This window comes from Eptatretus burgeri, chromosome 7 (assembly GCF_056783735.1).
Source record: "Eptatretus burgeri isolate ZD-2024b chromosome 7, Ebu_testis_v1, whole genome shotgun sequence".
Taxonomy (NCBI): Eukaryota; Metazoa; Chordata; class Myxini; order Myxiniformes; family Myxinidae; genus Eptatretus; species Eptatretus burgeri.
The window spans coordinates 32,395,613-32,407,669 of NC_140967.1; the positions used below are offsets into that span (position 1 = coordinate 32,395,613).

Here is a 12,057-nt window from a genome sequence, read left to right on the forward strand (position 1 = left end):
GGCCGGGGAACCTTCCCGCCTCGTGCGTTCACAGACTCCGAACCACCATGGTGGGACTCGAGCCCACGACCCGAAGTCCACGGCCCACGAACGAGACCAAGCCACCACGACCGCAGACGCTCAGCCATCGCTACAATCACTCCAGATGCTAAGCAGTCACCTCGATCACTCCTCTTCGGTCACCACCACCACGGTGAGCCACAGCAAAGGACCGCAGACCGCTCGAACCACAACCACAGACCAAGCCAATCGCCACAATCATCCTCTACTCTCTTGAGGTGGGAGCGGTTTCTTGCATCGCCACCCGCTTCCTGATTGGACGGTCCTGTCGCGCGATCCGCTGGCCGTCCCTCATTGGACAGGCCCACGGTAGGCATGTCAACTCTCACCTTTCTGGGGCGGAGTCGGATCTGAGGTGATGGAGGCTCCGTCCACGCCTTCAGCCAAAAACACGTGGGCAATGGTGACCGGGTTGAGTGAGGGTGGTGTCGTTGTTGTTGTCATCTAAATTCTAACTATTAAATAACTCGTAGCACACACACGAAATTCCCATTAGACAGAAGGAAGGATTCTAACTATAAACACATACTTATTGAAATAACTGAACTACAGAATATATATATATATATATATATATATATATATATATATATATATATATATATATATATATATATATATATATATTTCTTTCTTTAATGCGGAGTGGGGATTACCTTTGCTTAGTAGTACACAGAATGAGAGGGTGAGTATGCAACTTGTGCAAACTCAACTTTTCACATGGATTTTAAATTTGTTTTGAGAGGACAATAAAAGCGATAAATCACCTTATTTGTTCAATCCACCATTGCTTAGCACTTGGTTCCTTCGGAAAACAATAAATGCTGCAGGTATGACTCTCCGATTTGTGATTACAATCTGGGATGAAACGCTGTACAATCTTCACGAAGCTACAGTGGCCATATTCTAAGTTTAAAACCAGGCCGTGTGTTGTCTTGCCAACGTAACGTCATTGCCTCAGTGCTCTCTTGTGGTATATTAATTTTTAAATCCGATTTCAAAAAAGAAAGAAAGCAAAAAAAATATTCTTATGGTATGGGTGCTAGCTTGGTGTTGGCTTAACAGTTCAGGTGGTTGGCTTAGGCTTACGATCTTGGGGTCCTGAGTTTGAGCCCTTGTAATGCCATGTGAAATAACACTATGTGGGTTGACTCGGCCTGTCATTCTGCCGAGGTCAGAAAAATGAGTACCAGCTTAATGGGGTAATAGGCCTATTTGAGTATCCTGCGTCGGAGTGGCAACCCATCCAGGACTGTGCTTTTCAACCAAATGAAACTGTCTCGGCAGCCCTGTGTGCCTCACAGCGCGAAAGGAACGGTCGTTATGGTGCAGGTGCAATACCCAAGAGAGAATTTTGCTTCCTTCCAATGGAATCATTGTGATTGCTTCAACCGTTAATGTGCTGGGCACGATGACATTCATCAACATTTTGAGAATGAAGAAATTGGCAATTTTGCGATCTCTCGATGGGGTACTTTAGCGACGTATTTTTCATTCTTGTTAGCAATGAAAACATTCGAGAATAAAAGGTATGGCTTAAAATGCTTCGGACTTCACTCTATAGTAGTTTGTAAGCGTATCGTTTTTGTACACATTTGAATGGACGGCCATTTTTTCCACGAAGCATCCCTACGTATGGAGTATGATTGTACTCCATGATAGGTACCGAGAAGCACTGGGGATAAAGTGGTGCATGGATATTGGCAGAAATCCACAAGCATGATGGGCCTAATGACCTCCTCCTGTGTCAAAGTTACTTGTATTATAACATGGATTTTATATAAATCAGTGAATATGTGACATTCACACCAGAAAAGAAAAGTTTGACTTTCTCTGCACGGATTACCTGGCACACACTGATGAAGTCAGGCTGCTGAAGATTCATGTAGAGTTTAACAAGTACACGAAGCACACGGTTGCGAAACTGCTTGCTTCCAATAAGTGCCATGCAGACCTTCAAGCTGTACGCCAGCATCCCCGGGACATCATTCTGTGGCAGATGGAAATGTCAGAACAATACTGACAATTAAAGAACAACAGTCCTAACGAATGCCAGAACACCTGAGTTAATAATATAGTTATTCTTCTGCAGCAAAACTGAGCCAACTGATAAGCATAATAATCAAATTTTTTTTTTACATCACAATCCTGGATTTCCACACACATCCACTCATTTGTGCAACCACCTTCCTGAGATGTGTCAATCACAAACAGGCAGTGTAGTGCACCACTTTCTCATCTCACCCCCGAAGCATACCCACAATTGTTTGTAACCATATTCGTCACACCTACCCCAACCTTATTACTTGCAGGTTACTGTATTTCCTCCCTCCTCTCCGCATTTCCTGTTTGTTCATTGCTCTGCTTATGTCAACAGTTGTCCCCAGTGTCCCTACCGCAAGTCTGTTGCATTTTATCCTTTGTCATCACAATCGTCCATAAGCGTCAATTTGTTTTTCTGTATACAATTATAAGGCACACAGAGGAGAAAGAACAGAATGAATCAGGACGCAATAGAACAAAAAAAACGAAAAGTAGAAAGAGTTTTGGGGTGACGGTAGGGGGTCGTAGTGCAACAGTTTCACAAAATAAGCTAAGAAATGAATGAACACAGAGCGAGACAGAGACAGAGAGACAGAGAGACAGAGAGACAGAGAGACAGAGAGACAGAGAGACAGAGAGACAGAGAGACAGAGAGACAGAGAGACAGAGAGACAGAGAGACAGAGAGACAGAGAGACAGAGAGACAGAGAGACAGAGAGACAGAGAGACAGAGAGACAGAGAGAGAGAGAGACAGAGAGAGAGAGAGAGAGAGAGAGAGAGAGAGAGACAGAGAGACAGAGAGAGAGAGAGAGAGAGAGAGAGAGAGAGACAGAGAGAGACAGAGAGAGACAGAGAGAGACAGAGAGAGACAGAGAGAGACAGAGAGAGAGACAGAGAGAGAGACAGAGACAGAGACAGAGACAGAGATAGAGATAAGAGAAGAAAAATAAATAAGTTTCAAGTCAGAGGGGAGGGTGAGAAAGAGTTATATGAGGGTAATAAAAATCATGGGTAAGGATTGCACTTTGAACAAGAGTTGATGTCACCGCAATTTTTGTCAACATATGCTGTGGCGCCCCTTGCAGCCATAAATTCACACAACAGTGTCTACGATACCCTTAGGATGCAACATAGCTTAGGATTTCCATTGTGTCAAGTGGAAATTTTCTCTTCACTTCCTGTGAAAAGAACTACAAAATCGCTTTCAAAAACTGAGCGACATTCAGTGAACTGTGGGTGTGAAAGGATGAAAACATAAATGGAAAAAAGTTATAATGGACAAAAATTATGTAAAAAATAACACTCACACTAAAAAAATATCAAGTAAGGTAAACTTGGGAATACAAAACAGAGTAGCAAGCACAGACGAAAATAACACGGTCTTTGCTCACCGACTCAGTAACTGCCTTCTCGAAGATGTCGAGACGACGAGTCTCAAGGGCAATTCCCACAGCTTGCTTGTACTTGCGATCATCGAAGCAACGCTGGAACATGCGGTCCACGATAGCCTCGAGACGTGGATCTATGGGTCGCTGATCTTCATCACGTGTCACCTCTGCATTGCCCACTCGCAGTTTTGTGTAGTGGTCAATGCATTTAGCTGCCAGACAAAACAAGTTTGGAAAAACTTTTTAAAATAAAAATAATTTTAAAACATGACCTATTCTTTCAAAAAGAAGAAAAAGAAAAGAGGAGGAAAAAGTAGAGGAAGGACAAAATAAACTATCAATAACAGCAGCACCAGCAGCAGTACAGCATGAATATGATCTCTTACAATGATGTGCCAGCTCTCCAGGGTGTTTCAAAAAGATTAATACAACTTTGACTTCCTGCGATTTCTTTGTTTTTTTTGACCGATACCATTTTCTTTTTCAGGGTTTGGTGGTGTTATCGTGGTGTTTGTTCCCTGGGATTTCTAGCTCCATCGCTCAACTATGCCATTTACAGTGAAGCAGAAGACAAAAGTGGTGGCTCTGTGATATGACAATCATATGTAGACACTCGCCGGAGGTTCAACTGGGAATACGACCTTAGAATACGTGATGGACCCACAGATAGTGCCATTCAATGTATTGTGAAACATTTTGAGCACAAGGGTACAACCAGAGCTAGGACAACAGTGGCAAGCCAGCATCAGCAACCAAGAGCCAAGCCAACATTAACGCCGTGCAAGATTCTGCAGTGGACAGTCCCAAGAAGTCCCACCGCTGACGCTCCCAGGAGCCAGGCATCAAACAAACATCAGTCTGGCGTATCCTCACTGAGAAGGAGACTTGATATGTGCAATTGGCTCAGTGACAGGATGGAGTGGTACCCAAACTGGGTCAACCTGCTCTGGTTCAGTGATGAAGCCCATTTCCATTTGAACGATGCCATCAACAACATTTTCTGTGGGACAGAACCACCTGAGGAGATCACCGAGAGGTACCTGCAAGGGACTAAGGTCACATGCTTCTTGAACTTCAATGGCAGATGGGGAACACGAGGGCCTTACTGATTTGAGAATGACAACAGCAGAACGGTGGTGATCAACGGTGAGCACTACCAGGCCGTTCTCCAGAAGTGCCATAATGACCTAGCCCAAAAGGTCACCACAAACCAGCTCAGCATGACCTGGTTTATGCAAGATGGCTCATTGACATCACCACATACAGATTGTGACACCATCACTTTCCTGCGGCAGCTCTTCAGAAACCTCCTCATTGCCCTGGGTACCGCTCACGACTGGGCAGCCCATAGCCCAGACTTAAACTCACTGGACTACTGGTTCTGGAAGGCAGCTAAGGGCTCTATCTACACCAACCGCCCTGCCACACTGGATGATATGAAGCAGGAAGTGTCAGACTACCTCCTGGCAGTGCCACATGAGACGTACAGGAAAGTTGGACAGAACTTTGGAGTCAGGACCAATGCCTGTCTGAACCGCAGAGGGGTACATATTAAGAACACCAATTACAAGGATTTTGCATAAATGCCAATTGCAGACCTTGGTCTCTCACAAACTCCAGCAGTGACTTACTGCAATAGCAATCAGTGATAGAAAATACTGTTGCAGTTCTCGGAACCACATGCATCCAACAGATAGTGTCCCAAGACAGTTTTTATTTTTTTTTTTTTGTATACCTTGGTCGAGGCTCGTATGAGAGCTAACACACAACTCACAGCAAGGAGGCATGAGACAAGAGGGGCGGGAGTGGAAGGGACAAAACAGTGGGGAACAGACACATTAGGTGAACTGTGGAAGGGAGAGGGATGGGGATGGGACGGGGAACATGGCGAAGAGAAGATGGACATTACAGGGACTTTCAGGAAGGAAAGCAGGGGAATTGAAGGAAGTGGGCTTGGGTGGATTATCGGGGGTAGAAAAGATCGAGGATTTGGATGGGGGAAGATAAGAGGTGGTGGTGAACAGCTGTTTTGAAAGCCTGGAGGGAAGAATGGGAAAGAATAGAGTGAGGAAGTTTATTCCAAAGGCGGGAAAAAAGAGGAATGAAAGAGTGAAGATGAGCAGTGATTCGTGATTTTGGTAGTTTTACCAGAAGGGGATTGTTGGCGGACCTTGAGCGCCCTGTGGAAATGTGGTGGGGACAAATCGCAGAGAGAGCAGGGGGGGCAAGGCTGGAGAGGAGTCGGTAGAAGACAGAAAGACCACCGACCAACCTGCGGTGATTGAGTGAGAGGCCCAAAGACTCAGCTTCATTGCGGGAGATGCCGATGATCTTAAATGCCCTGGTTTCGACAGCGTGAAGCCGAGAAAGGTGGGAGGCAGGAGCACCAGCCCAGAGGGGATAGCAGTACTCCATCAGGCTACGGACAAAAGCTTTGTAAGTGGTCAGGAGCTCAAGAGGGCCCAGGAAGGACTGAGCACGACGGAGGATTCCCAGTCGGCGACTGGCTTTTGAGGCAAGGTTGGAAATGTGACTTTCCCAGGAAAGGTCATGGCAGATAGTGAGACCTAGAAGCTTGAAGGAAAAGACTTCTTCCAGAGGATTGTTGAGAAAGTGGATGGGGGGGTTTTGTAAACGGTCCTTTCGAAGAGACATAGTGAGAGTGTGAGATTTGTCTGGATTGAAAGACATGTTCCACGTGTTGGACCAGTTTGTGATTTTATCCAGATCTGCAGTGAGTGAAGAAGCTGCTGCTTGCCGGTCTGAGGGATGACAGATGGTACGGCAGAGGGTGGAGTCATCGGCAAAGAGAAATAGAGGATTTTCCAGAGAGTCCGAGAGATCATTGATGAAAACCAGAAAAAGAACAGGGCCCAGAACGCTACCTTGAGGAACTCCAGCCTGCACAGGAAGAGGGGATGAAAGAACTCCATTTAGGGCCACGCGTTGACTGCGACAGGAGAGGAAGTCTGCGAGCCACGAGTGGAGATGGCCTTGAATACCATGGGAAGAGAGTTTGGTGAGTAGGCAGGGTGCCAGACTGTGTCAAAAGCACGTGATATGTCCAGGGATACGGCTCGGATTTCCTGTCTGGCATTGAGGACCTCCATCCATTGATGGGAGAGCAGAAGCAGCATATCCAGGGTAGAGTGACCTGGTCTGAAACCAAATTGATGATTGGAAATCAAGCCATTGGAGAAGAGGAAGGATTTCATGTCTGAAGCGATGATGGATTCCATCACCTTGCTGATTGGGAGAAGGCTGATTGGTCTGCAGTTACAGGGATCTGTTTTTGCACCTTTTTATGCAAGGCAGTGATGTTAGCAGATTTCCAAGCAGATGGCAGATGACCTTGGGCAAATGAGAGGGTGAATAGAACAGAGAGAGGGTGAGCAAGAGCAGAAGAGCAGGCTTTGAGGACACGTGGGCTGATGCCGTCTGGACCGGTTGCAGAATCTGACTTGAGGTTTGAAAGCAAGCTCTCCACCTTGTCAGGAGAAAAGGATACAGAGTCCAGGGACAGTTGGGTGCGACTGGGTAAAGTGGGTAGAGATAGTGATGGGTTTAGAACACAAGATTTAGCTGCAAACACCGAGTTTAGACATTCAGCTTTATCACGTGTGGAATCAGCAGTGAGGCCATTTGAGGTAAGGGAGGGGATGGAGGGGGAACATACACCAGAAACAGATTTGATTAAACGCCACCAGGATTTTGAGGAGGGAGAGAGGTTTGAAAGTTCAGACTTGAGATGAGAAAGATGTTGTTTTCTGGCTCTCCTGAGGGTAGATACACACTTGTTCCGAGCTTTGTGGAAAGAACTGAGATTGCCCTCAGTTGGGTTTGCTTTCCATGAGGCAAAGGCAAGTTGTTTCAGGACAACTGCCTCGCCACAAGCTTCAGTAAACCAAGGGCGGGAGGAAGGGTAAGACAACTGAACACGAGAGGGGATAAATCTGAGCATGAGGGAGAGCAAGTTTCTTTGAAAGAATTCCCAGGATGAGTTGATGTTTGAGAAAGTAGTGATAGGAGACCAGTCTGTCAGTTTGATGGCTGCTCGGAGACCATGCCAGTCGGCTTGAGTGAAATGCCAGACTCGACGGCGGTGAGGTGGTTCTCTGATAACAGCCAGAGAGATGTCCACTTTGACAAGGATGTGGTCAGAAGAACCAATTGGAGCGAAGGAAGAGCAGCAGATATTCCATTATTATACGTGTAGTTATTCCATTATTATACGTGTAGATAGTCCCTTTCCTTTTGTTTAGTGGGACAACAAGGGAGTGCGTTGCGATTATCTAATAGCTAGGGTTGCTTAAATCATTTTCTTCTTCATTTTGTCTGATTATTCGAGGTAAATCAGCCATGTGTGCCTTCGCTGTAAGGTGGGGCCTCATGGAGACAAACGCGTGCGGCGCCGCTGTGAGGAAACTGCTGCACAGAGCCCTCGTTTCGGGCGAGCCCGAAACCCAACGTGTGCAGCGGGTCATGTGGTGCGCTTGGCGGTGCAGGATTGTCGACTCGAGCTTCCGGTGATCTGGGGAAGATTGCCGGTTGCATTAAAAAGGCATACAAATGAATACCTTTTAAGAGGGTGCACGAATGGTGTTTTTCACAACACAGGAAACACTGCCAGCACGACGCCCACACTGCACGAAACGCGTACGGAGGCCGATAAAGACGACTCCACGCCATGATGGGTGGGATACGAGTGTGCGGAGTAGAAGCGGCTTGTTCCTTTTCAACCTCAATATCCGACGCATATTGGTGTTCGCCCCGCGCACACGCTGGCGGAGTCGTGTGAACGCGAGCGCCAGCTACGTGCGACGTGCGTAATGGCCAAACCGCGTGCACTGTAAGGAATGTGCTCAAAAGCAGACACGTACGCCGCTCACGAAACGTGCATTGATTTATCCGTAATGATGTACCTTCGGCCCTCTCTGGCAGCAGCGGATTCTCCATGGATTGTAAATGTCTTCTCGTCTCTACAGCCAGCAAAGCTGCGATCAAGCCGGGGAATGTACAGTGCGGGCCACATTGGCGCACGTGCGGAGCGAGCGCGTTGATCGATGCGAGTCGAACGCTCGAGCGGGCATGCGGGACCCTCGACCGGTCGCCCGGGCGTGGCCCGGGGTTTTTTGCAAGACGATTCGCGTGCCAATTTCGGTGTGGGCGATTCATGTCATCTCGTGGGGCCAGAGCGGAATATTCCCGCCGTCTGGGATGGCCTTGCCAGAAACTAAGTGAGGCGGTTTCCGGCAAAGTTGGCGGGCCACGTGAGGGGTCGGGGCCAATCTGAGCGCCCAATTCAGGTGATGACGTTTTGATTCGGCATGGCCCTCCCCCCGTGCGGCAGGCCCTATAAAGGTCGGAGCAGTCACTCCGCCTTTCTCTTGCTCTTTCTCCGCCTCTCTCGCCTCGCCTCATCAATATCGCCACGACCCGCCTTCTGCTGTCAAGGACTCCGCCTCTCTGCCCACATGACATCGACCCCACCCACCTACCTGGTCCCACCCGCCACTCCATCCTCACACTCTGGACTCTGCCCCTTCCCCACTCAAGCTCCTCCTTCATGAACATGGTCTCCCCACACGTGTGGCTGAAGCCAGAGACGACGCGCCCACTGTCAATTCTGGGGAGTCTGGTGGGAACCGAGATAGCTTCCCCCACCTAGTGGTCCTCTCATCCGACCCCCGGCCCGCAACAATACCATGCCATAAGCTTTCAAGAAATGTTTGGTTCACGTTCCTGAGGTTTCTGTTTCTTTGTAAATAAACATTTAAAGTTGCATCACTCTTTTTGAAACACCCTGTATATGAAGTATTTTGGCAGGAAAAATTTTTATCATCTGCCTTGTGCAAAATCAATCAGACAAAAAAAATTGAAAAAATAAAAATCAATCAATCAAACAAAAAAAATTTGTATCTTTGCTTGTCATCTAACAAATATTAAACATCCCTTCTTTGCATAAATGGAGCACCCTGAGGCAGTAGGATTTATGGAAACTTGTCTTACATACCAATCGTTGTCTCAACATATTCAGATGAGTCATTGACATTGAAGAGGTCCCCAGCACCCAACGCATAGTTCAACGATTCTTCAAAAGCACTCAAGTGGTAGAAAACCTTTGAAGCCACAAGAGCAGCAAAACGACGACTTTTGAAGTTTTCATCTTCATACAAAACTTCACTGTGGCAAGGAGAAAATAAAATTAAAATTAAAAGCTATAAAGCAGATCATATTTGCAGGAATTATGAAATATTTGCAATCATAATCACAATGGCATGTTTCTGCAACATTCTTTCCATGGATTTTCACTAATATATTCAACAGTGATATCTTTTTGATGCCGTCGATACACTTTGGTATATCGTTGGTGATGAAGGTATTTAAATTTCATCAAAATGGTGTGTGTAGTTTCCGAGAAGAGAGCAAATACCTATTTTTGGGGGGAAGGGTTTAACCCCACCCCCCAGTAGCCCCTTAATGAGTGCAGATTTTGATGCGGTCGATATACATTGGCACATTATGGGTGATGAAGGTTATGGTTCAACTTCATCTAAATCATGTGTGTAGTTTTGGAGAAGAGAACAATTACCTATTTTTTTGGGGGGGAGGGGGAGGGAAGTCAAAAAAAAAAACCCCGTCGACCCCCTTCATGAGCACAGATTTTGATGCGGTCAATACACCTTCGTTAGGTATCAGATATGAAGCTTGTGGCAAGATTTCATCAAAATCGTGTTTGGTTGAAGTGATAATGACTGAAGTGTTGACGGACTGACTGCCTCACTTACCCATGGACACTGCTCAATCACATAAGCTCACCTGACTAAAGTCCAGGTGAGCTAAAAATGAACAAGAGAATGTCCATTCAGAAAATAAATCATGCTACAACTTTAAAAATTGTCTGGCTAATCTACCATAACTGATCCTTACTCAAACAGATCCTCTCAAGGGGGAGTCGGACACTCAGAGGGAGAAAGAGGATAAGAGATACAAGAAGAATGGTTTGGGGCTGGTTGAGGCACCGTCACCTCAATTGTGAGGTGGGTCCCCAACCAGCACGGGAAACCTCAGGGTCGGTGACCCAAGACTCCCGGAACAAATTCCTCCTTCTACCAGAAGGGGGAGAAGGTGATGGCCAAAGAACCCTGGTGACATAGCTCATGCTCCTTACTCTCGTGGTGCTCAGCTGAGACTCGGACACAGACGCCTCATCTAAGAAGGTATCATTTCTCAACTGTCCTTTCCCCTCAGAACATCGGTTCAAAACCGGTGCCTCATGTGACATCATCAGGTGCGCTCATTGGCTGGCTGGCTGGCATGAGAGCACCGTCAATTGGTCCAATTCAAAAGAGAACCGGGTGGTACTCGGCTCGAGGACCGTTTATTGCAAGGTCAGTAGGAAGGAAGGCAAAAGGTTGTAAATAAAAAAAATAAATGAAAAATAAAGAACATTTAACAGCGAAAAAAAAATACAAAGGGATGGAAGGGGAGTGGGAACAAGGCCTTACTAAACACGGTCTTGGCAGGCCTAAATTGGGGGTTTACAATCCTGTACATCTCATCAAAACATACAAATTATGATACAAGTAATCAGCTAATTAACCCTTTAACCCCTCATAGTCCATTTTCATTCCAATATTTTGACAAGACCAGGCATCAAAATTCAACAGCTGCAGCAGAATGCAACAAATGTTTCTTAACAAAAGGCATCTAATCTGCCAATTAAATCACAATAATTTCAAAATAAATTGCATTTTCTTTGTTATTAACATGTACAGCTTTGTAAAAATGCTTTGAATTGTGCTTATTTGTGCCAATTTACATCTATCACTCGTGTCATGTACATGTTGGAATGGAATGGCCGGAAATAGACCGATCGCCATCCTTTGGAAACAAAGATAGCCATTCAAAGCAACAACGGAGCACTTTAATTTGTTCATAATGTAGAAGCTGTAGCCCACACAACAACCGCAATGGAAGATAGCAAAGAGTGAGACCTGAAATCAAGGAAGGGCCAGACGACAACTCTAACCCACACCAACATCTCAATGTAAGCAGCCATGGGGAAGGAACCTGTCTATACAGGTGAGGGGAATGCTGTTAATGCAACAAGGTGAGGCCAACTTATCCACTCAAGCAGCACCTCTCCGATGGTTCTGGGAAACCCTGTCTTCCATTTTGCAGATGACTCCACATTTTGTCGAGCAGTACTACATCCCAATGACAGGCAAACAGTCGAACCTCTCCTTAGTTGTTGTGAACCTCGTTATTACCTCCACCACTGAAGGTGGAAGGAGGTTATGTTTTCGCCCCTGTCTGTCTGTTGGTTGCTTCTTTGTTTCTGCACAGGATATCTCAAAAAGCTGTGGACAGATCCAGATGAAATTTGGTGGGCAGGTTGGGTTTGTGACGTGGACGAACCGATTCGATTTTGGTGAAGATCTGGATCTGACTACTACAATTTCAAAAGTGATTCTTCACCATTGAGGGATATGGGTAAACTGATACAGAGCACGATATCTCAAAAAGTTGTGGACGGATTCGGATGAAACTTGGTGGACATGT

The 12,057-nt window shown here is 46.2% G+C and overlaps 1 protein-coding gene across 1 annotated transcript in view; it reads right to left on the reverse strand.

The window, feature by feature from the left end:
- Positions 1–12,057, reverse strand: part of PSMD1 (proteasome 26S subunit, non-ATPase 1) — a 294,517-nt gene that overhangs the window by 273,221 nt on the left and 9,239 nt on the right. Inside the window, exons 4-6 of the mRNA XM_085887953.1 lie at positions 9,506–9,675; positions 3,496–3,704; positions 1,907–2,050 (exon numbers count right to left, since the gene is read on the reverse strand). Coding sequence (XP_085744079.1) covers positions 1,907–2,050; positions 3,496–3,704; positions 9,506–9,675 — 523 coding nt within the window. The remainder of the gene's footprint in view (positions 1–1,906; positions 2,051–3,495; positions 3,705–9,505; positions 9,676–12,057) is intronic.